Source organism: Urocampus carinirostris, chromosome 3, assembly GCF_059441175.1.
Source record: "Urocampus carinirostris isolate Australia breed hairy pipefish chromosome 3, RoL_Ucar_1.0, whole genome shotgun sequence".
Classification (NCBI taxonomy): Eukaryota; Metazoa; Chordata; class Actinopteri; order Syngnathiformes; family Syngnathidae; genus Urocampus; species Urocampus carinirostris.
The window spans coordinates 48,444,802-48,469,888 of NC_142351.1; the positions used below are offsets into that span (position 1 = coordinate 48,444,802).

At 41.1% G+C, this 25,087-nt stretch overlaps 2 protein-coding genes and 3 pseudogenes across 5 annotated transcripts in view; 2 read left to right on the top strand and 3 right to left on the bottom strand.

Moving 5' to 3' along the window:
* The window catches only part of mmp23ba (matrix metallopeptidase 23ba), a 44,272-nt gene extending 20,472 nt beyond the window's left edge, over positions 1-23,800 (bottom strand). Inside the window, exons 1-2 of one of the 4 annotated variants that reach the window (XM_088332151.1) lie at positions 23,782-23,800; positions 1,704-1,836 (exon numbers count right to left, since the gene is read on the bottom strand). In XM_088332151.1, the coding sequence (XP_088188277.1) occupies positions 1,704-1,807 (104 nt within the window). In that variant the 5' untranslated portion in view covers positions 1,808-1,836; positions 23,782-23,800. Of the gene's footprint in view, positions 1-1,703; positions 1,841-10,077; positions 10,465-23,781 lie in introns of those variants that run through there. The other 3 variants (XM_088332150.1, XM_088332148.1, XM_088332149.1) reach the window with 3 other exon arrangements.
* On the bottom strand, positions 12,785-13,010 carry LOC148369912 (U2 spliceosomal RNA; annotated as a pseudogene).
* On the bottom strand, positions 13,224-13,343 carry LOC148369913 (U2 spliceosomal RNA; annotated as a pseudogene).
* On the top strand, positions 13,979-14,101 carry LOC148369914 (U2 spliceosomal RNA; annotated as a pseudogene).
* ubiad1 (UbiA prenyltransferase domain containing 1) lies at positions 18,300-23,093 on the top strand. Its single transcript, XM_088332152.1, has 3 exons — positions 18,300-18,473; positions 19,080-19,704; positions 21,762-23,093. Exons 2-3 carry the CDS (start codon positions 19,137-19,139, stop codon positions 22,247-22,249), a joined length of 1,056 nt encoding a protein of 351 aa, XP_088188278.1. The 5' UTR covers positions 18,300-18,473; positions 19,080-19,136; the 3' UTR covers positions 22,250-23,093.
* Positions 23,801-25,087: the final 1,287 nt, after the last annotated feature.

The following is a 25,087-nucleotide window of genomic DNA, read 5'->3' on the forward strand; positions in this document are numbered from 1 at the left end:
CTTAAATCACAAGAAGTCTCAAAGGGCTGTACAGACTGCAGACTACTATTACACCAATACAATTCAGATGAATGACAAGAGTGTTCAGCAAATGAGCAAAAATACACAACATAGATGTTCTCCAATTTAGTGTATACCAAATCCATGGGTATGTGCTAAAAGCAGAAGTTGATTCTTAAAGTTTAGTACTGTACTCCACAGGTAAGAAATTGAATATATTTGTGAGACACACGTTTTTTAACTAAATATCTGATTGAATATTCTATCCATTTATCCATTATCTGCACCGCTTATCCTCAGTAGGGTCACGGGGGGGTGGAGCCTATCCCAGCCATCCTCGTGAAGTGGGCAGGGGACACTCTGAACTGGTTGCCAACCAGTCTCAGGGCACACTGACAAAGACAACTTACCCGCTCATTCACACTCAGGGACAATTTTGACCAGCCAATTAACCTGACATGCATGTTTTTGGAATGTCGGAGGAAACCAGAGTGCCTGGAGGAAACCCTTGCAAGCACAGGGAGAACATGCAAACTCCATACAGGAAGGTTCCATCCCATCACCCTGATTGAATATTATATTATTCAATTTTCGCAACCACTTATCGTGCTGTACTGAATTTGAAACTTTGTTATTCTCCTCCGCCATCTCCTGGCTTGATATCATCGTAGCCTCAGTCAGATCATTCATCAAGCACTGGTACATGTATTTCCTAGATGCGCTCAAATAAACTCTTCTTTTTTCACTTTTTTGGGGGTATGGGCTGGCATTTGGACTGTATTTAAAACAGGCAATGCAACTTCTACCATTTTCATGCTACACTAACCAAAACTGCGATGGCAAGTATAAAATCGATTTCACAGCGTTTCCTTCTACCAAATGGGTTGCGCGTCCCAGAACAGCGTTGCTCAAAGTAAGACAAAAGCAGATCTAAGCCGTAATTTTTTTTACAAAGGCTGTTTGAACTCAGTTGGGCATTGGTAACACATACTTAATAAAGAAAATATTATACTTTCAACTTTTCAAGGACACCTCAAGCATTGCTTGCCACTTTTAAGGTCTAAATCAGGGGGCCCCAAAATAATTTACTTGGAAGTCTAGGTGAGGTTGGGCCCGGTCAGGTTTTCCCCTTTTGGATAATTGTTTTTTACTTTTTTTTCCCACCGCGGCCAACAACTCTTTGACCTGTTGCCCACTGGTAGGCGCTACTGGTCCCTCAAAACCAGGACAAACAGGCTCAGAGACAGTTTCCATCCCAGGGCCATCACCACCATAAAGGAGCTCACAAAACTGCGAAAACTTATCTTGCCACTTATTTAGGGTTTCTCTTTTTTGTTGCTGCTAAATGTTATTGAACTTCTTTTCATTGCACTATTGTTACGACACACTATTTTTCATTGCACCATTCTTATAACTTTGGCTAGTCTTTAGGCACATGTCTAATCCCAATGCATATAATGTCTCACAATGTTGATATCAATGACAAGAAGGTCAGGTCATGTTGATTTGTACGTATAGCCCGTAATGACAAGGTTTCTTCATTTTCCTCATGCTGAGGTTGTTGAGTTTTTACTTGCCCTCATGTAGGTTTCAGATCAGATGGCCTAATAATAGTCTGTAGTTTGCAATAGACTGTGAATAGGAACAAGTAAACATCAATTATGGAGCAGTAAACGTGTGATATTTAATCTGGAGAAGGGTACTTGTATGTGAGCTTGAACTTGTCCCATTTGAGCTTCTCCGGAGTGAGGGTGTAGCGCTTGTTCCTGGAGAGGTGCAGCACTTGCGAGTGGGCCTCCTTGCGCATTCCGATGAGTAACACGGTGGTGTAAGCTTCTTCCTTGGACAAAGATCAATTTTTGATTAATTGCCTCGCGCAGCAACTCAAAGAGACTTCACGGCTTTGGCGGCAGGCTGAAGAAGGTTTGAGGAAGCCCGTGAGGAAATTGAGAGAGACGGATGACCGATTTTTGGCAGAATCTAAGAAGGCATGCAGGCATAAATCCCCTTTGTCAAATAACCGGAGCGGCAAACGCCAGGCTGCTGCTATTTCATGAGACACTTACTACGTTTTCACGCGCTGGAATTCAACCTCATGGAAAATAAAGAGGTCAGCAGTGAAAGGGCTTTCCAAACATTAAGTATGCGAGGGCTTTTAAGTACAAATTCCAGGTATTGACACCTGGATTACAGACTTTTTGCAACGCTTTCACAGGTTATCGCCGGGGGCCTTTATGGTCTACTATTCTCATAAACAACCTGCTTCACCTTGGTAGCAATATTTCACACGTTCTCTTGGAAATAGTATCCTGTTTCCTGTACGATAGGGTTGAATGTTTTAATCTCATCAGTGATTAAATCTTGAAATTACTTGAGATAAGAAGTTCCTTGAGATAAAACTGTTCATTCAAAAAAGATATTCCAGACTTTGAGTACAGTTTTGAGGAGTTTATTTTAGGCGGGACGGAATGAAACCTGAGATCACTTGCACTCGTTTCTTGGTTTTTATTGGAAGGAGGGAATGACAAGACGTGAATCTTCGATCCGTTGTTTGACGGATTGTCGAGACTTTACAGGCGGGTGAAGGCTTGGCGGGAATGGTCGCGGACAGGCGTAGTCGTCGTGTTGTTGGTTGGGGCTGGAGAAGAAGGGCGTCGTTGTGTTCGGAAGAGAGATCAGTAGTCAGGCGGGCAGGGCAGGTCGTAGGCAAATTCGGAAACAGGTCGGCAACGGAGATCAGGTAGAAAAACAGGAGGCAGGCAAAGAGTCGGAGGTACGGGCTTTCTGAGCAGATGGCAACAGATCGCATAGTACAATCGGATAAAAGTGTTACCGGAAGCTGGGGATTTAAATGTACAGAGTGCGCCAATCAGCTGTCCTGGCTGTTGGCGCCAAATCCTGAACACAGGTGTTCCCGATCCGGGTGATTTTGACAGTTTACGTGAATAAAGATCTAGATTTTGCATTTAAAGCAAACTCGTGACTTTGTTTTATGTAGTTCAATTATCCTAATGAGAATAATGTAAATGGTCTGCATTTATATAGCGCTTTTCAAGTCAATGAAGACCTTCCAGAGCGCTTTACAATGTGCTTCACACTTACACATTCACACACCGATAGCAGCGTCAGCCATGCACGGCGCCTACCTGCTTATTAGGGGCATTAGGGATTCAGTGTCTTGCCCAAGGACACTTCGACATATAATACGGAGGAGCCAGGAATCGAACCTGCGACCTCTTTCCAAAACGAGCGCGTTACCTCCTGAGGGCGCCACAAGATCGTAAATAATCTCACCTTGCTCAACATTGCAGTTTCATTGTAGAAACGAAAAGCAAGTCCATGTTGCATTTGTTTTCAAATATAAAGATAAAAATCTGTTGGAAAAAAAATAATCACATGAAAGTACTCAAGTGCCAACAACCAAATACTGGAATACATCCTACTACTAAGGAATGTAAAATATAATTCCATTTCATTCCAGTTGTAAACGAGGCTGAGATTTAAAAGAAATGCATCCATTTGAAAAAAACAAAACAAAAAAAAAAACGGTCCCATTTTTCCACTCTGTCACGTTTTAGAGCTCCTCAATTGGTACAATTTCCATCAGCAGATGAATATAATGCTGACACGACACATGACGTAGCTTTCAGCCTTGGAGGTCTGTTCTCAGATTTATTGTTTGGTTGCGCTTGCCGCTGCATCCCATCATTGTCTCCCTCTGGCTACAAACAAGAAATATGGTTTTATTTTATTTCCTTTGTGACTCGCTCTCATTTACGTGTCCATCAAGGGTGCTCTTGCAGGGTTATGTAACGTCCTGAGATAAGCATCTGCGGCAGGAGGGCCAGCCAGACAAATGAGATTAGTACTTAATGAGTCTTTTCATTTCCTTCTAAAAATTAAAAAAAGGGAGCCGGTTAAGAGCAAAAAGTCATATCAAACCCCCCCCCAAAAAACAAAACAAAAAACAAAAAAAAACGAGCCAGTTCCACATCATTTGAGGTGATACCCTCTAATGGTCCTTCGGGAGTGTTAGTTTAAAATGTTTACCTTTCAACTCTACTGTGTTTAGTCTAGAGTGGCGAAGAGCAAGACACATCTGATTCTTCTACACTCACTTCACTGCATGAAACAAACTCCAACCCGTTTGTCGACTAAAAAAGGAAATAAAGCAGGGATGTCAAAGTCATTTTAGCAGAGGGGGCCACAAGATCGTAAATACATTCTCACAGGGGCCGGACTGGTAAGTTAAAGAAAGAGAGAAAGAGGGAAAGAAAGAGAGAGAAACAGAGAGAGAGAGAGAGAAACAGAAACAGAAAAAGAAAGAAAGAAAGAAAAAGAAAGAAAGAAAGAAAGAAAGACAGTCAGAGAGAGAGAGAGCAAGAGAGAGAAAAAGAGGGAGGAAGACAGAGTGAAAACAGAGGATGGTAGAGAGAAAGACAGACAATTAAAAAAAAAAAAAAGAGAGAAAGACATACAATAAAAGAAAAAAATAAACAAAGAAAGACAGAGAAAGAGCAAGAGAGGAAGGGAGAGAACGTGTCAGGGAGAAAGAGAAACAGAGAAAAAAAATGAGAGAGGGGCAGAAACAGCAAAAAAAGAGAAATGAAAGAGAAAAAGAGAAATAAAGTGAGACGGGGTGAGAAAGAGAGAAAAAAAATCCATCTCCCTTTGCTTTGCGAGTGGCCATATTCAATACCCACTTTTTTGTGCTTCTCAGCATTGTCTCACGGGCCGTTTCAATCCCTTGGCGGGCCTGATCCGGCCTGCGAGCCGCACCTTTGACACCCCCTGAATAAAAAGTCCAAAGTCCGGTGTGGGACTGCATGTTCTATGGCTTGAATATTTTGCAAAGGAAGCAACGGAAACGTTGTATCTCTTTATCTTGATTAGGTGAGGCAGAGACAGGAAGCTGAGGGCTGGGAGCAGAAGTGAATGAAATAACCTTTGCTAGTTTTCCATGACACTGATAAAAAGCTGACAAATGCCTTTTCAAGGATAAGACTTTTCACAATTTAGACACGGAGAATATGTGGATTTAGTCTCAGTTGGTCAATATAAGGCGTTGCACCCTGAATGAAATAAGTTTGGCATTAAATATTTCTACAGTAATTTACAAAATATATCCAGACTTCAAGGTGAAAAAAATGAATTTGAGGACAGTGTGTGTAAAAGACAAAGCAGTAATAATAAAACCTTGTGGAGATCACAGTCTGTCTATGTATTTTGCCCCACTTTTGTCTTTATCTTTGAATGTTTGCATTACAGCGAACCATTTATCGACTTTTGAATAGTAAAGAAAAACAAATTCTCTTTATTTGCAGATCATTTTGCCAACGACAATGAGTCCAATAATTCAAGAAAAAGATAAGTTTGCTTGTTTCACTGTACTTTTAAATTAATTTTGTTTTAAAACATTATTTTTAATGTCGTCTTTGCTATTTTAAAGAGATGAATCTTTAATCGGCATTTTCATTTTTTTAAACATTTTTATCATTATAAACATTTATTTATTGCAAAAACACATGCATGAAATGTACATACAATACAATACATGTACAACACATGTATGTATTTTTTGTGGAGGAAATCGTAGCGATTATATTTATAGAAATAATAATAATAATATCATGAATGGCTTTTTTTACTTTGTTATGAAGTAAAACAAAAAAGAAAAAACTATTCTAGGTTTGAATACACATATTTTTTTTACAGACATTTTTACAGAAACATGAAAAAGGAAAAAAATATTTGATAATCCCTTTAGTGAAAAATGATTAAAAAATATTCTGATGTGACGCATTTATTGAAATAAGGAAATGATCTGCCTACTCCCGTATTGGACATATGATGTATTTATGATTTTTTTTTCGACATTCCTTGAATATTGAACAAAAAAATAATAGAACAAGAAATATAATACTCAAAAGTGTCTGGTAAATGATCGATAATTTTGCCAATTTTAGAATAATTTACTAATGGGCAAAAGTTTTTAGATATATTATTATAATGAACTTGTCAGAACTACGATATACTGTAAGCGCGAAACTTAGAAAATTGTGTCACTATTTTTACAAGATCACGAATGTCATACCTAAAAAAGGTTAGGTATCAAATAAGCTAGGGACTATATACTAAAATGTAAATATATAACAATGAAAAGCAGTACTGGGAATGATGAGTTACAAAGTAACATGTTCCTGGAATTCAATTACTCATCTCAGTAAAAAGTACTGTAAAGCATTATTGATCAAAATTTGTAACTCAAACGTTGTTACAACATGGCGCGTTACTCCGCTATCAAAAACGTTTCAGGAATCTTAACGCCGTCTAACGGGTACCTGTTCCCTCTCGCTCAGAACAGATATACGAACTCTTAGTATTTTTGTATTTTTTGTTTTTTATTGTCAATCATGTTGTAACAAACATCACATCTCGAAATGAAAGAATAACCTGAAAAGAAAGGGATGACAGATTGAAACCTGAGTAACAAAATCATTTTGGACACGTCTATGATTGCATTTGCTGTTTGAGAATTTTCTGTAATTCCTCAAAGGAAAAGCAGTTTGTGATGTGAAAATCAGCGGAATGAAAAGTGTAAAAAATACATTTTAATGCTGCTAGTTTTGACAATTACAATGTATTTAAACATCGAAAGAAAAACACGGGGATAAATAATTTCAACTGATTAAAATAATTCCATGTACCTAAATTGTGTGGAATTGGCATGTTTATATGGGCATACAAAGTACATGTCACGGACCAGAAATGGACCCAATAGCGCTCGTTTTCTCAGTTTTTATTGAAAAAGAGGGAGAGTAAGGCTTGCTTCCACGATCCGATGGCTGACGGACAAAAGGAGCGAGCGGTGCGGGAGTCACACTTTCGTGTCGGGCTAGGAGGAACGGAGACAGGCGGGAATAGCAAGTCGTTGGCCGGGACTGGAGATCAAAGGCGGTGTCGAGTTCGTAAGCGAGGTCGGTAGCAGGAGGCAGGCAGGCAGAACGGGGCGTAGTCAGGTTGGCAACAAATATCAGGCAGAAAAAAGCAGGGCAAAAACGGAGTTGGGCGAAAAGGCTTACTAAGCTGAAGGCAACAGTTCGCATAACAATCTGACGGCTTCCAAGAGGAAGCCGGGGGTTTAAAAAGAGGGCGACAGCAAATCAGCTGTCCAGGCTGTTGGCGCCAATTAAGCCGCCGCTGCTGCGCCTAATCTGTGATCATGACAGTACAACTCAAGACAGTTACGATGACACTGTCTCAAGCACAGAGTTCAAGAATTTCTCACTACTGATATTCTCCCTACCATATAACCTCGCATTTAAGCTCTATTTACTACTATAAAATAAAATACTGATATCAAGGATTCAGTTTAAATGCACAAGTTTTGGTTGTACAAGAACAAACAACAGGAAATCATTGTCAATGGGGCAGGCATGGAATTTACAGTAAACGTGTTCTGAATTTTGTTCTTTTTATTTGTAAAATTATTTTTATGATAAATAAACTATGCCTGGAAAAAAAGAAAACGTCTGCGATAATACTCTGTAATGGAGGAGGAAATCTTTGAGGGGTTTGAAGCCCATGGACAAAATTGATATGGAGTGTCTTGGCTAAGTGTTTGTTTGCATGCTCTCAAGGTTACACTAGAACAGAGGTCTCCAACCTTTTTCAAGATGAGAGCTAATTTTTGCTACTATTTAGTGAAAAGGGCATCCAGTTTGATAGACATTTCTAAAATAATTACTTATCTTGTACTAATTACTATGTTGTTACTATGTTATTAGAAGGTTAAATGTTAGATGTAGAAAAAAGAGAAAAAAAAGACAGAAAATAGATACAGAGAGCGAAAAAGAGAAAGAATGAAATAGAGAAAGAGAAAGACAGAGTGAAAGAGATCGAGAGCGAGAGAAAGAAAAGGGTGAAAGAAAAAAGAAAAAAAAGAAATAGAAAGAGAGCATAAGAGAGAAAAAGAAAAAAGGAGGGTGGGAAAAAGAGGTGCATTAAAGCGAGTAAGTAAGACAGGGAGAAATAGATAGATAGATAGATAGATAGATAGATAGATAGATAGATAGATAGATAGATAGATAGATAGATAGATAGATAGATAGATAGATAGATAGATAGATAGATAGATAGATAGATAGATAGATAGATAGATAGATAGATAGATAGATAGATAGATAGATAGATAGATAGATAGATAGATAGATAGATAGATAGATAGATAGATAGATAGATAGATAGATAGATAGATAGATAGATAGATAGATACATAGATACAAAGATACATAGATACATAGATACATAGATAGATACATAGATACATAGATAGATACATAGATAGATAGTTACTTTATTCATCCCCGTAGGGAAATTCACACTTCCAGCAGTATCCTTGTGTTGAAAATAAACAAATAATAAAGTAAAAGGAATATAATACATAAATACCCAATGTAACGTGTTGATATAGAGTATTCAAATAGTGCTACATAAAATACACACTGTAATAAAATAGGGTAATATGCAAATGTGGGGTTTTATGTGGGCTTTTACTCCCCTTGGTGGAGTTAAAGAGCCTCATGGCATGAGAATAGAACAACAAAGAGAGAAACAAGAGCAAGAGAGAAAGAAAGGGACAAAATATAGAGAAAGAAGGAAGAAATGAAAGAGAGGAAGAAAAAAAGAAAGGAAGGAGAAGAGAGATAAGTGTGAAGTAGCTTAATTTGACTCAACCACTAAGAACAATCATTTTAGTTGAAAATCACTTTGACCAAGCACTGGTGGGGTATTTTCAGAACAGGTACCTCAAAGGGCACCCGGGTGCCCGCAGGCACCAGGTTGGAGACCTTTGCAATAGAGATATAAAGGGTTCACCGCTTCCACAGGTTAGTTTACACGTTTTCTTCTATTTCTTGTATTATGTGGCTATTGTAAGCAGTTTTAGGGGGCAGTTTTGATATACCGTAATTTGTAGTAACTTTCAGAGTAACGTGCTACATCTGGGTGTCTGCAATGCCAGGCTGGGCGGTATTACAGATTTTTTTTCATATGAATAAACTAGTTCTGGTAACTACTTTTTCAGTAGCACGCCCAACACAGGTAAAAATTCAATGATGAGGGGCACAAGTTGCAACTGATATAATACACGTTCAATTGGGTAAAAGCCAAAGCTGCATACCTGTCAACCTGTACGTTTTTGCCGTACAAAGTACGTTTATTATGCATTTTAAGACGTGTACGACGTACAATATAATCTGTACGGAAAAACGCAAATTTGTTAATTATGGGTACCATCCGGTATACACCGACTATCACGAAACGGCAAATCAATCAAGTCAAACAAGTTCGCCGCGGAAGCCTCTATCTCGGTATCATTTTTTTCGTTGCAAACGAAGCGAGCGGTTTGATGCAGTGAAAGGAAGTCTGTCTCTTTTTGGAGAAGCGGCTTTTTCGGCTCAACTCATTAAAGAGAGCCGGCTCTCAAACGGCTCACTTGCTTTGAATCATTATATTACGAATGATTATGTTGTATAAAGAAGTTAAGAAAAAAAGGAAGTATAAAAGGAGAAAATGAAAAGAGACAGGTTTGTGGTTATCCCTTTATTCAGTATATTACCAACAATACTTTAATGCAGAAAATGTATTAATAATTTGAATAAGAAAATGTATTATTCTACTTAATTCAGTTTGCATGTATTTTTTCCTCTACAGTGAACGTCCAAGCTACTTCATTTTTGAACTTTTTTATAATAAACCTCATTCATGTCGAGCAACTCACTATCTCACAACAAAATGTTAATTAACAATTGATATGTACACGTGTACAATACAACATGTTAAACTACATAAATAAACACGTTTGAAAAAAAATATGGTGTAAGATTATTTTGTATTTTGTAAGGGAAAATACAACATTTTGTTAGGGCATGGAACCGTGGAGGTTGACAGGAATGGTAATGGGGAAAATAGAAAGTCGTTACACAAACACACTGGCTTTCAACGTGTGAGAAAAAGGGAGAAATGAAATATTTGGCAACCAAGGATCCCTTGGCGTAAGTGTGTCCCCCAGCATACCTCGGTCCTCCAAGTCGGGAATGCGGCGCTCCGGGGCATCCCTCCGAGCAGGAGGCTGAGCAGCGCCAGCAGAGTCGCCCACCACCGACTCCTCCTCGGACAGATCCCGGTCATGGGCGCCGCCGCGCCGCGGTGGCACCTCCGGGACATTGCGACGCGATCCATGGAGCGGCTATTCCTCGGCCATTGCGCTCGCTCTGCCGGAGCCTGTGCGGGTCTCGAGTGCGAAGGGAAGAGTGCACAAAAGTGCGCATCTGCAAGTGCGCACTGTGCAGCTCTTACTTGGTTTCACATTACTGCGCACGGGGCAGCGGGTCAGCGTCGAGACGCTCTAATTGGAACCAAACGCGCTCTGTCCATCCTGGAGCCCCTGCGCACTTCTCCAGTCTGGCTCCAGCACGCATGCAGCATGTGGAGCAAAACTTAACCCGTCTATGACTTTCCCCCTCGTGTTCCTTTAAATGCAATTTTGCTGGCAAAATAATCACGCTGAAAATAAGTAGAGATACAGATGCTAAACCCTGGTGATCATGCCTGTCAACCTCAGCTAATGATCCCCCTCACTAATGAAGGATTTTATACATTTTACTATACAGGATTTTATTAAGTACAAGTTACATTTATCGAGTGCAATGAAGATTTTCACTGAGTGAGCTTCAGGTCACGTCGTTCCGAATGCGAATGTTTTGTTTAGTTCTGTTGATAACAGGACTCTGACGCAGAAGGACAGACGCACAAGGACAGACATCGCGACGCTCTTCTCCGAGATGGTGGGGCCACGTGGGGGCTTTTCTCTGGCCCGCCCATGGGAGGAGCCGGGGCGCCGGCTTGCGGAAAAAGGCGTGGGCCGAAAGAACTTCAGAAGATCGAGGGAGAACGAGAAAGAAGACTCGAGCGACTCTAATTCTGCTAATTCGATGGAGTTCACTTAGTTCATTTGTTTAAGAAATTAAATCTGCTCCCGTGTGGAAATGCCGGTCTCTTGTCCGTCTTTTCACAAAAAGAAACGAGCACGCATTGTTAGGACAGAATGTATGTTGTGTTTGGTTAATGGAGTCAGATAACTAATTCAAACAATTTGGTAAACGGTAAAGTTTAATATTTAATTCCTAACACTAATGATTGCAATTCCTCTATTTAAGTGATGATAAACCTCACAAACACACTGCAGCACCTATTTACTCACAGAAAGAGACAAAGTAGGGGTCGCCAAGAGGGATTAAAAAGAGCACAGTCACCCAAAAGTATTGGTGCTTGTCTATAAAAAGTGTGCAACATTTACAGATTTAAGGGGCCGGTCACACAGACATTTGCAGCTGAATCACGGCTAAAATTTTGCGTTTTTTTTTTGCCCGTGGTTGCCCGCCATGGAAAATGCGCAAAATTGGCTAACCCGCTGTTCATCGGTGGTATGCCCGCAAAACACGCCGGCGACTGTTCCGCTTCCTCATCGCGTCATTTCTGCGTCATTTTCTCGTGTGGACCACGGGTATAAAAGCTCCCGATCCGGTGTTGTGCCCAAATCCGACTCCTACGCAACACACCCACCCCCCCACACCCTCGCGTGAACGCGCATTCTGCTGCGATCGCTTTTGACCTTTTCATCCGCGTTAACAAACGCATTTTGTAAAATACGATCGCACTTTATTGTTTGAATAAACGCGTTATATAGACTAGGGTCTCCCAATTTTTATAATTAGCTCGCTTTATTGTTTTAATAAGCGTTTTAATATAGAATACGTTCGCTTTGGATAGAAGCGCAGCAGAATGTGCGTTCACGCGAGGGGGGGAGGATTTGCCGTTTCGGTTACGTTCACAACAAAAACAAAGACGGAATGGTTTATGTTGTATTACATTCCCAAGGAATGCAAGACGAAGTGGATTTGGTTATATGTTCGCCTTTACATTCCCTAAAAGTGAGATAAAACGAAGTAAAAGTGGTTGGAGTAGCGAGGAGATGCAAATCTCGGCAGGGATGCATTTCTCGGGCTGTAGAATTCATAAACGCTCTAGACACAGTCCCGTGAAAATCAAGAATCCAAGCTAAGGCATCCTTTTATTTTATTATCTTGAAAATAAATGTCAAGACATAAAAATGAATTAAGACGAGGTCACTACGCTAATGGGGAAGGGGGGGGGGGTTGTTGAGGATGATTGTTCTATCTTTTTTACTCGTTATCCATTATCGATCAGTACATAATACGTTTCAAAGCTTAGGAGCCAGGACTCTCACTCTCAGCCAAAGGGGTTTGCGGTTTTTAAGGGTTATTGTTCTATCTTCGTTATTCATTATCCATTATCCGTTATCGGTCAGTTCATAATACGCTACAAAGCCTAGGAGCCGGGACTCTTACTCTCAGCCAAAAGGCCAAGCTAAGGTCCTAGCCCTAAAGCCTTGCTGCGATCATGGCGAATGCACCGTTCCCGGAGGTACTGAAATACCGGGCCGATGCGTGGAGTGGACAGAGCAAGCTCGGCCAAGCTAAGGACTTAGCATCAAAGCCTTGCTGCACCGTTCCCGGAGTTCATGATCACAGTTGAAGGGGTTTTGGGGTTTTTAAGGGTTATTGTTCTATCTTCGTTATTCATTATCCATTATCCGTTATCGGTCAGTTCATTATACGCTACAAAGCCTAGGAGCCGGGACACTTACTCTCAACCAAAAGGCTAAGCTAAGGTCCTAGCACTAAAGCCTTGTTGCGATCATTGCGAATGCACCGTTCCCGGAGGTACTGCAATACCGGGCCGATGCGTGAAGTGGACAGAGCAAGCTCTTATTCCATCTCCGGAATGCAAAAATCAAAAGGCCAAGCTAAGGCCAAGCTATGGACCTAACATCAAAGCCTAGGCCAAGCTAAGGACCTAGCATCAAAGCCTTGCTAAGGCCAAGCTAAGAGCCTAGCATCAAAGCCTTGATAGGCTAAGATAAGGACCTAGCATCAAAGCCTTGCGCATGCCGACACTTTTGGAATCTTACGCTCAGTTGAAGGGGGTTTTTAAGGGTTATTGTTCTATCTTCGTTATTCATTATCCATTATCCGTTATCGATCAGTTCATTATACGCTACAAAGCCTAGGAGCCGGGACACTTACTCTCAGCCAAAAGGCTAAGCTAAGGTCCTAGCCCTAAAGCCTTGCTGCGATCATTGCGAATGCACCGTTCCCGGAGGTACTGCAATACCGGGCCGATGCGTGGAGTGGACAGAGCAAGCTCTTATTCAGTCTCCGGATTGCAAAAATCAAAGATCATGGCAAAGGGCAAGCTAAGGACTGACATAGCATCAAAGCCACAGTCCAAAAACAACAAGGCCAAGCTAAGGACCTAGCATCAGAGTCTTGCAAAAGGCCAAGCTAAGGACCTAGTATCAAAGCCTTGCCACGGGCCAAGCTAAGAACCTAGTATCTAAGCTTTGCTGCGACCATTGAGAATGCACCGAAAGATTTATTCGAAATGAAGAGAAACTACGCTGACGGTGATCCATGTTCACCCCCTTGACGTCACGAGCAGGACTGTGTGCTCGGCAAATCGCGCTGTATATACGCGGAGAAAGGCGTTTGACTGTCACACGCGTAACACGCTAATTTCACGTAATAACACAGCGATACAGGCGCAGAACATGCTATTACCATGCTCCACCCACGATTACCCGCTGAAATTTCCCGTCCTACCCATGTGTAACTACGCCCTGGCCGCGGCCAGAGCACGTCGTTCCGCGTCATTTCCGCGTCATTACCTCGTGTTGACCACGTGTGCGGCACGCGGTTTAACACGTGCTCAAACTTTTGAGCAGCTCAAAAGTTTTGAACGCGGCCAACCACGTGAAAATTTCCGACCGCGAGTAAAGCACTGCTCTATCTCGTCTATATGGCGGTCTCCAAACGTCCATCAGCGCCCAACGACATTTGCTTCTCGGCCAGAAGTTTATGGTTTGATTTTTGCAATCCGTAGATGGTATAAGAGCTTCCTCTGTCCATTCCACGCATCGGCCCGGTATTGCAGTACCTCCGGGAACGGTGCATTCGCAATGATCGCAGCAAGGCTTAAGGGCTAGGACCTTAGCTTGGCCTTTTGGCTGAGAGTAAGTGTCCCGGCTCCTAAGCTTTGTAGCGTATTATGAACTGACCGATAACGGATAATGGATAATGAATAACGAAGATAGAACAATAACCCTTAAAACCCCCCTAAAAACAAAGCATCCCGTATTTGTGAAGAGCTTGCTCTGTCTACTCCACGCATCGGACCGATAATGGATAATGATTAACGAAGATAGAACAATAACCCTTAAAAACCCCAAAACCCCCCCGTGGTCCAGCCTCGATAAACTCGTGAAAGGCTGTGTACCCGCGCTCTCAAGAATTGAACAGCGCGAAACTTTTTCGCGCTGCCACCCGCGCGCGAATTTCCGACCTCGTGTTGTGCACTGCCGTATCTCGTCTGAATGGCGATCTCAATGCGTCCTACAGCGTCCGCCTCAAAGGCAGAAATTTCTGGCCGTGATTCAGCCGCAAATGTCTGTGTGACCGGCCCCTAAGCTAATCGGCCCATATTTGATCAGGCCAAACCAGCATGCATCCATTAGCTTTCGCTTATCCGGGATCGGGTCGCAGATGCAGCAGCCTCAGCAGGTAAGCCCAGAAATCCCTACCTCCAGCCACTTCGTTCAGTTCCTCTGACAGGAGTCCAAAGTGTTCCCAGGCCAAGCTAGAGACGTAGTCTCTCCACCATGTCCTGGGTCGTTCTCTGGGTCTCCTGCCGATGGAATATGCCAGGAGGCGACTTTATCAAATGCTCAAGCCACCTCAGCTGGCTCCTCTCAATGCTGAGGAAAAGTGGCTCCTCCTGAATGGCCGAGCTTCTCACCTTATCATAAACGGAAAAAGCTTTGCCCTTCAGCTCAGCTCCTTCCTCACCATGACGAACCGGTAAAGTGTCCGACCTCAAGCAGACCCTGTACCGATTCGTCTGTCGATCTCCCGTTCTATCATACCCTCGTCCGTGAACAAAACCATGAGGTATTTGAACTTCTCCACTTGTGGCAGGATTTTGACCCCAATCGCATCGAGAACCGTGTTCTCGGACTTGGCGGTGCTTCATCCTGGCGCTTCACACTCGGCTGCAGACCGCTACGGTGAGAGCTGAAGATCAGGGCTTGAGCAAGCTAACTACACTACATCATCTGCAAAAAGCAGAGTTTGAATGCTGAGGCCTCCAATCCGGACCCCTTCCCCGCCAAGGCTGCACCTAGAAATCTTGTCCATAAATGAACAGAATCAGTGACAAAGGACAGCATTAGATGGTAAATGGTAAATGGTAAATGGTCAGCATTTATATAGCGCTATTTAAGCCAATGAAGACCTCCCAAAGCGCTTTACAATAAGCTTCACACTTACCCATTCACACACACACTCACACTCACACACCGATAGCGGCCATTCAGCCATGCAAGGCGCCAACCTGCTTATTGGGGGCATTAGGGATTCAGTGTCTTGCCCAAGGACACTTCGACATATAACACGGAGGAGCCGGGAATCGAACCTGCGATCTCTTGATCCCAAGACGAGCACTCTACCTCCTGAGCTGATGCCGCCCCCATTAGCATAACTCCCACTGGAAACAAATCCAACTCACTGCCGCCAATGCCGCCAACTCTGGCAGGGGTCATACACAGCACAGGAATAAAAGAAATGTCCTATTTATTATCTAATTCCAAAGACATGTAAAATATTGAGGTGTTTGTCACTGTGCTTCGCAGTGGCTAATTAGCAAAAACATTTTAAAAAATCAAACGTTATTTGTTAAATAAATCCATGTATTATGCTTAAGATCAGGTAATTGTAATCCTGTGCAGTCCTTTGAGACATTTTTGTGATTAAGGGCTATATAAATAAATGTGACTTGACTTGACTTAATGTTTAATGTTATCTATCTTAGTGTGTTTGCATTTACTAGCTGAACAGCTAACAACACACATATAACGGGTGACAGGGATTTTTTATTTGAATTTTTTCCGTGAATCTTCAAAGGCAAAGCAACGTGTAATGTAATAAACAGCGGAACACAAAAAGTGTGAAAAAATGAATTGTAATGTCATTAGTCATGGGCGCAACCAGCTGGTTTTTCACCCCAACAGTCATAGCATTTTAAAAAGTCTCTTTTATTTAGTAAATGATAGTATAGGCTTGAAATGGTTCAGTCCATCTGATTCCAAGCACCAGTCTTGTCCCCCTCTTTGCTCCTCTTTCGCTTGGCTTGTGTCACTTGCGGCATAGTGGCGGAGTCTGTGGATGCTCCGGTGTATTACGTTGATAGTATGTTATACAGTAGTTATGTCAAAAATATATTTTACGACCCAGTATCATAACGTTGTTATCATCACCTGATATTAATCCTCTTTTTAGAGGTAATGAATCAAATGCAACAATGATCAGCCTAGCTTAATTGTTTTGTGTGTGTTCACAAATGGGAATTGACACTGCTGAGTCAAACGATCCTAAATCATAGTAAAATGAAGACCTATTTTTAACCAGCCCGAAATTCCATAAATCTGAATCTGAAATCGCCTCTGCCACTGGTCCTGACAATTAATTGTATTAAAACGGGCTGCACGGCAGATGAGTGGTTAGCACATCTGTGGCACAGTTCTGATGTCCCGGGTTCAAACCCGGCTACCAGCCTTCCTGTGTCTGTATGTTCTCCCCATGCTTGCGTTGTTTTTTCCTCTGGGAACTCCACTTTCCTCCCACATTCCAAAAACATTCATTTCAGGTTAATTGGCCGGTCCAAATTGTCCCTAGGTGTGAGTGAGCAAGTAAGTTGTCCGTGTGCCCTGTGACTGGCTGGCAACCGGTTCAGGGATTCCCCTGCAGACTGCCCTAAGATAGCTGGGTTGGGCTGCAGCACCCCTGGGACCCTAGTGAAGATAAGCGGTGCAGTTAATGGATGGGTGGATAAATGTATCACAGCATCGAAAAAAACGTTCAGAAAATGGGAATAAATCATTTCAACTGATTAAAATGATTTCATGAACAAGACAATAAAATTTACTATAATTAGAGGCATATGAAGTAAATCATTATTTATTGAGTTTGTTGCGCGAGCCAGAAGGTACTTTTATAGCACACGTGTCCAACTCACGGCCCGCGGGCCACATCCGGCCTGGCGTACAACCATATCCGGCCCGTGATATCCTTTTATATACATCTACTATAATGGCCCGGGTGTCACGGGACCGAATCAGATCGGAGGCAGGAAGCAGGAAGGGTGAACTCATTTGCGTTAACGATCAGATACTTTTATTAAGGAAATAAAAGTCGTCCAACACTCAGGGACAAAAACAAAAAGAGGCTTACAGGCAAACAGGAACTGTGACTAGGATTACTCACAAAACAGGCTTTTACTCTAAACGGGAAAGTACAGGTTTCCTCAGTCAAACAGAACAGAATAATGCAGCGTAATGCACCAGCAACCGGCAATACCCACAACCCGCTCTTAAGAAGCACACACGCAAATTAGACGATCTGCTACAGCCGGTGCCCAGGGGGCGGGGCCAGCCGGTCGCCACGGCGACCATACTGGACATGACACCGGGTCTATGAAACCCTGATAACTTTCAAATTATACTTGAAAACTAAAAACCACAATGGCCGAGAAAATTATGTTAACTGAAATTGCCGGTAAACCCGTGTGTCTTATTTGTGGAGATTTTGTTGCCATAATTAAGGAATTGAATGTAAAACTGAGTAAAACGGCACTACAAGACAAAACTTCAGAGTAAGCTGAAAAACCTTGAATCCAGAGAAAAGATACAGAAAGTTGAAGAGTTAAAGAAGAATATGAAGATGTTTTTCACTAAAGCAAATTCCCCAAAAGAAAAGCACAATTTTTATTTATATTTTCCATTTTTTTCATATTTTCATTTTTATAGTTTTGACAGGAGATATTTTTATGGAGAGCAACGATTTTTAATTCATTTACTGTTTAAATTGGTTTATTCTGGAATAATATTCCTGACTGTTTTAAATTCATTTTTATTACTATTCTTTTTTTTAAAGGAAAGTGTATTGAATAAATATTTATCCTGTTTGGCACGCGACCAAAGGTGTGGTTTGACTTCTGGCCCTCTGTATAATTGAGTTTGACACCCCTGTTTTATAGGAAGTCAGTGAATTCCGGAACTAACGACTTCTACAGAGTTTTGTCGAGCACTTTGGACGGTAGGACGCCCCACACAGGAAATGATGCCGGTGAGACACATCCGGGGGTGAATGGCCACCTAGGCGAGTACCCTCCAAGATGTCACGTAACGTTTGAACGCTATTCCCCCTCCCTGAGTGTGACCAGCGATGCTCGCCCGTTACTCAATGGATTGTTTGTTCTTTCCAGAGAGGTCATAACACGTAAGAAGGATTTCTGTGTGACATTTTATTCTCCACGCCGTTTTGACAAGTAGGAATATTGGCCTCCCAATAGCGGCTAGCCAGTTAGCTTTAATCCTGTAATCTCAGTAGTTGTCTTCCAATCTAGACATTGAATCAACGTTAGTAATTAATTCCTCTGCTTTATGTATTGAGGGGTTGTTGTGGTTGTATCATGTAATGTATGGCATTACAGCCTCTTCACGTTAATGCTGATATTCAATCGTATTGTGAAACAAATCTTTTTGGGTGGAGGACATCGCGTGGCGGTCGTCAACGAAATAAAAAAAAATCTACATAGATTTTTTTCCCAAAGAAATACAAAGTTGTGTGCATTATTGTTTGAATCAATTTGGAAGAATCATTGTAAAACGTTCACAAATGCAACCCATGTGAGTATAAGTACTGTAGATGGAAAATGGATGAATGAAAGATATACCCTCCCCCAAAATATCTAACTGAAATCTGAGCATTTTAAAATAAGGAAACTACCTACACATTTTATCATAATACATAATACAGGCCTTGCTTGAACTGCAAGCAGTGCTGTGAACTGGAAGAGCCTGTAACAAATTTGTTCTTTTCCAGGAACACCTGTCTGACATCAGGCATCAATACCGCTTCTATTAATAGCTGGCTGAAGAAATGGCTAAAGAGTCCAAATACAGCATGACAGAAACATTTTTGCTGGCCGGATCAAACGGTCACAACGGGCAACTGTACCATACGGCAACCACAGACTCTGTGCCAGCAGATCACGCCTCAAGTGGCAACCGCACGTCAAGGATGGCCCGCGTGGCGTCCGATGTCAAACACACGTGTGCAGCCTACGTTCTGGCACTCAGACCTTGGAGCTTCAGCACTTCGCTCACACCGGTGGCCCTCGGCAGCGCATTGGCTTACAAACTGGAGGGATCTGTAGACTTGGTCGTTCTCATAGTGTGCGCAGTGGCTGTACTTGTAGTGCACGGCGCCGGTAACCTGGTCAACACCTACTACGACTTCTCCAAAGGCATCGACCATAAAAAGAGTGACGATAGGACTCTTGTGGACGAGATCCTAGCACCGCAGGATGTTGTCATGTTTGGAGCCTTGTTATACTCTTTGGGGTGCTTGTGCGCCACATTGCTCTTTTTCTTATCCTCATTAAGACTGGAACATCTCGCCCTGATTTACTTCGGGGGACTGTCTAGCTCTTTTTTGTACACTGGAGGTAAGTACATCTCTCATTTAGAATTTTTTTCCAGTCATATCTGGTAGATTCATATTTTAAACCAGCACTACTCAAATAGTACACTACGTTAGGGAGGAATGGCGCTCCCATTGGATTGGAGTGTACAGTATTGTTTGCACTGAGCATTTGCTTTGCACCTAGCAGAGTATAAGTGTAGACTGTAAGTGACGCAAACCCTCAAGTTACACCCAAAAACATTGTACAGGTATAAGAAGACAACCGCAGAGGGACTGAGATATAGGGGGCGTGAAAGGTATTCCTTTTCCGAGAGAACAGAAAAAACTAAGAAGCACTGCTTTAAAGGCATGTATACAAACAATCAGATGGTGACTCCAAATTGAACGAAAACTGCACCTTACAAAACGCGTATGTTAGTGTGAGATCACATACATGTTAACCCCAACCCTATTTTCAATACTTTATCTTGTTAAATATATGTACTTCTGCAGAGTTTTGTCGAGCACTTTGGAAACAACTTATGTTTTATTGTTTGGTAGAAGAGGCCTGAGCATTATCAAAGGCTTTTGAATACAGTAAATGGGCAAATAGCCTTCAGGTGGAGACGTGGGTGGATATTGCTGTTCAACCTTGTGGAACACATACAACATATGATTTTTGAGAACATCATTAAGTTCACATTCTATTATGATAGCATGTGGTTGTGATAGTCATGGAATTACCAGGGCTTCAAATAGTGATCTTGAGTTACCTCAGTGAACAATTTCATTTTTTGTCCAGGGTGATACTTTGATTTACTATAAAGAAGAATGAGGTAATAATCGATTATTAGTAAAAATGTTGATAATTACTTATTGTTTCCCAAATCTTCTTTCAAAGTCATTTTGTTCTGCTACTTTTGGTTAAACAAAGCCAAGTGATTGGCATATATAAATCTAATTTTACGTTTTGCACTGGTTGTTATTCTGTGACAGTATAATTTTTTGAAAGAATGTCCAATGAAAGGCTGTTGGTGGTAGTGTGCCTGCATAAGTCCATTACATTTACTGTATGACAATTTGTGTGTTTGCTTTTTTTCAGGCGGGAAGATTGCTTAGAAATAAAATTCACTGTTTTATCTAAAAAAAAAACAAATGGTGATATTAACCTCCATTTCATTTGTGTAATGTCTTTTTGTTGATTAATTGAATGAACTAAGATCTCTTAAGTAAAAGTGTTCATTATTATTCTCACAGGAATTAAATTATCAGTATAGGGCTGATACCTACATTCAATATAGTAAAACCTAAATAAATGCCTTTTTCGAACATACATTTCTCAAACTTCTCAAGGTCCGGTCCAACATCAGCAACATTTTCTTTTTAAAAACAGGTTTTCTTTAACTATTAAAATTGTTCAATATTTATTGTGTGGAAACTGTATTTATTTTACTGAATGTTAAACCCAAATACATTTAAATTGTTTTTGATTACTGTATTTTCCCGATTTTGAGGCACACATCATTAAAAGGCGCACCCTCAAAATATTCCTTTATGAGAAATTTTTATAAGGCACAGAGATTGAAGCCTTAAGTAAAAGCAAGGTTTGCATGGAAAAAAACAACTGTATAAGGATATCTGTTGAAATGGTTACAATATCTAGGAGCATTCATTGTAATGATCTATTTCTGATTTTACCAAATTTCAGGCGTATACGGTGCACCGGATTATAAGATAGATGGATAGATACTTTATTCATCCCCGTAGGGAATTTCACCAGCAGTATCCTTGTGTTGAAAAATATAAATATAAGGCACACTTTTAAGTTTTTTGGCAAATTTGGGGTGTTTGGATGTGCCTTATAGTCCAGAAAATAAGGTAATCAAAATGTTTTATAAAAATAAAGCCAAATGTGGTCCTTACCAATGGCAATAATAATAACCACCTTTTTTTCAGTAGGTTATCATAGCATCTATGTTTGGCAATCACTCAATTTTCATCATAGTGTGCACCACCTTATCAGCGGTGCTTACTGAAAATTTGAGAGTTCACATTGTTTGCTACACAGCTGGCCTAACAATATCTCTTGTTAATCCTCAGGGATTGGTTTAAAATATGTTGCCCTGGGAGATGTGGTCATCCTCATCACCTTTGGCCCACTTGCCGTCATGTTCGCCCACGCCGTTCAGGTGGGCTACCTGTCGGTCCTTCCTTTGGTCTATGCGGTCCCGCTTGCCCTCAACACGGAGGCCATCCTCCACAGCAACAACACTCGAGATATGGACTCGGACAAGCAGGCGGGCATCGTCACGCTCGCCATCCTCATCGGTCCTACCCTCTCCTATGTACTCTACAACCTGCTTCTCTTCCTTCCCTACGTGCTCTTCTGCATTCTGGCGACGCGCTACAGCATCAGCATGGCACTGCCCCTTCTCTCGCTGCCCATGGCCTTCCCCCTGGAGAAACAGTTCCGCAGTCGCTGCTACACTAAAATCCCCCAGAAAACGGCCAAGCTCAACCTGCTCATGGGGTTGTTCTATGTCTTTGGCATCATTCTGGCACCACGAGGCAGCTTGCCATTACTATGATAAAGATATCCAATGTTTTGGGAAATGACAAAACTACAGACTAATTTGTTACGTTACACTTGTTAATTTATTGTCTAATTTATGCATCGTGTAGAGATACGTTTGGCTTTTTCTCTGTGATACTGAACACAGGTGATTGTTGAATCAGTATTAAGGTAGGGTTGAGGCCTTGTTGCCATATTTCTTATAAAGCAGGAATGTCAAACGCAGTTTGGCTCTGGTGTCAAATCAGGGCTTTCTGTTCTGAGGTGGGCTGGATAAGTACGAGAATGTAAGCTCCAAATTTTAAGCCTCATTATCACTTATGCTTTGTCATTCAGCTTACATTAGTACTTATTATGATCACAGATGACAAGGGATCTTTTCCAAACACAACGTGTTAATTCACACACAATGGGGGGAAAGGTTTACATGTTTGGCATTGAAAGTGTTAACTGGTTTATTTTAACAGTCAAGTGAATGCAGTTTTACACCTGAACCCACTCACTAAACTATACAAACTCAACACGGCCCTCTAGCTGCCAGAAAGATCATTTGGTTTGCATTTATTTTAAAAAATCAAATACTTTGAAAGAAATAACGTAAAGAATCACTTCTTTATTTGACATACTCAAAAATTTATGGCAGACCAGATCAAATTAACCAACGGGCCGGATACGTTCTGGGGTCCGTACGTTTGACATACCTGCTCTTAAGCGGATGCCTGAAAACATTTGTAAAATGTTGATTTTTGTACTCATTTCATCAAATATATTGTTCATTTTTACAGTGTGATATTTCTTCTTTCCGTCTGCCAGCCAAATAGTGTTTCTTTGCGTTTTAATAAAAGTCGCTAAAGCTATAAGGCGTTTTGTCTTTTTTTTTCTCTACTAGACGTCAGGAGGAACCACTTGACCTAAGTAGCACATGTAATTGATAAAATAAATTTCCATTTAGTAAACCAGAGGGGGAAATAATTCAAAATGCAGGAATAGCGTGTTTTTTCTTTCAGGTATTTTTTTTATCTGAGCTTTTCCTTGTCATATGGACGGCGCTCTGCAGTTATTAAAAGATCAAATTTTAATTGACCAACAGGGAGCGCCATTGGACACTTAAACGCCATGGAGCTGCTTTTTGATCTAATTTTTATCATACCTAGATAGATAGATAGATAGATACTTTGTTCATCCCCGAAGGGAAATTCACATTTCCAGCAGCATCCCTGAGCTGAGAACAATCGAGAACAATCGAAAATAACACGGGAGCTACCTGTCAACCTCAGCCAATTTCTCCCCTTATTAATGATTTTTATTCCCCTTAGTAGGCAATTATAAATCTTACAAACGTTACATGACGCCGATTTATTTACAGTATGTGGAATTAAAACATTAAGGTTTATTTTATTTACAAAATCGCACACACTATTCAGCAATGGGCAAAACTAGATCGGTAAAACAAACAAAAAAACGTATTAAAAATATGTACAGTATAGCCCAAAACTTGTTACACAGGGTACAGAATTTGAAATAGTCTACTGTTGTAATAAAACTTACAGTATTGTCTTCAATGTTGATATTGTGCTGACATATTTTTGCCTTTTAATCTTCTCACTGTATTAAAAGGTGGGGTGCATCGTTTAAGGTGTCCTTAAAATGTTGAAATTCGAATATTTCTCTATGTACGTGTTAACACTGCCCAACTGAGTTTTTACAATTTTTATTATTGAAAGGGAATCTAATGGGTGCTGTTTTACAAAGCTGGGCCACACAATGAATGCAATTCTGATTTAATGTTTTCAGTCCTATTTCGATGAGTATGTATCTGTAACATCATTAATCTGAACGTTGTTTAATTTTAGACACTTTAACACGGAGGTCTCCAACCTTTTCTAAGATGAGACGTACTTTCGGTACGAACTAGGGCACCCTGTTTGGTATGCATTTCTACAATAACATCATGTTATAACTATATTTTACTATGTTTTTCACAGTTTTCTGATCCGTAACCACATGGGTCGTAGGGGTACCACTTCCTGTGATGTGTTTTGGGCAAGTACAGCCTGGCGGTGCCTATCCCTCTTCAGGCCGTTTGTTTGGGGTAGGGGTTTGCTTCCCTACATGAAACAGAGAGTACTGGTTTCAATGGTTACCAGTAGCAAGAGAAGCCTCCTGATCTGACTCAGTTACAGCAACTTCGTCATTTGGTTGCCGTTGTTGTCATCCCACTCTTCAAAGATGAATCCGATCATGGCATTGACAAGCAGCGGTGAATGACAATACTGATACGAGATCCTAAATCACTGGGTAAAAACGATTTTGTTCTGAAATAACGAGTATTGTATTGTATACGCTTTGCCTCATTTGTGGGTTTCATATTTTTTGAAAAACTAACTTTGTGGTGATGACGTTATGCCCTTGGCTTTTCATCAGATTTGGCTGATTGCTCCAGCGGTCACCTCCTTAACCGCCAGATGTAAAATATTATTAAAAAAAATACTGTTTATGAAGAAGGACAGGGAAACTTTTAAAAACTTTTGGTTTTTGTTTTACAATGTAATACATCTCACTTTTTTGCTGAATGTAATTCGAGCCAAAAGAATCCTGTTGAATGGTTTCTGCCTGCTGTAACCTTTTGAATTTATTTTTCCATAGCACATTGTTGCAATTACTCCCATCGATCCATTAGCTGCACCGGTTATCCTCAGACAGGTCACGGGGGTGCTGGAGCCCACGACAGCCATCTTCGGGCAGTGGGCAGGGAACACTCTCACTTGGTTTCCAGCCAGTTGCAGGGCACACGACTCAAGACAGACAACTCACTTGCTTATTCACACTTAGGGACAATTTAGACCGACCAATC

Excerpts from the sequence above, each read along its gene's own strand:
- ubiad1 (XM_088332152.1), top strand. The coding sequence starts at position 19,137 with ATGGCTAAAGAGTCCAAATACAGCATGACAGAAACATTTTTGCTGGCC. Across the intron at positions 19,705-21,761 it reads CTCTTTTTTGTACACTGGAG|GGATTGGTTTAAAATATGTT; the intron begins GTAAGTACATCT and ends GTTAATCCTCAG.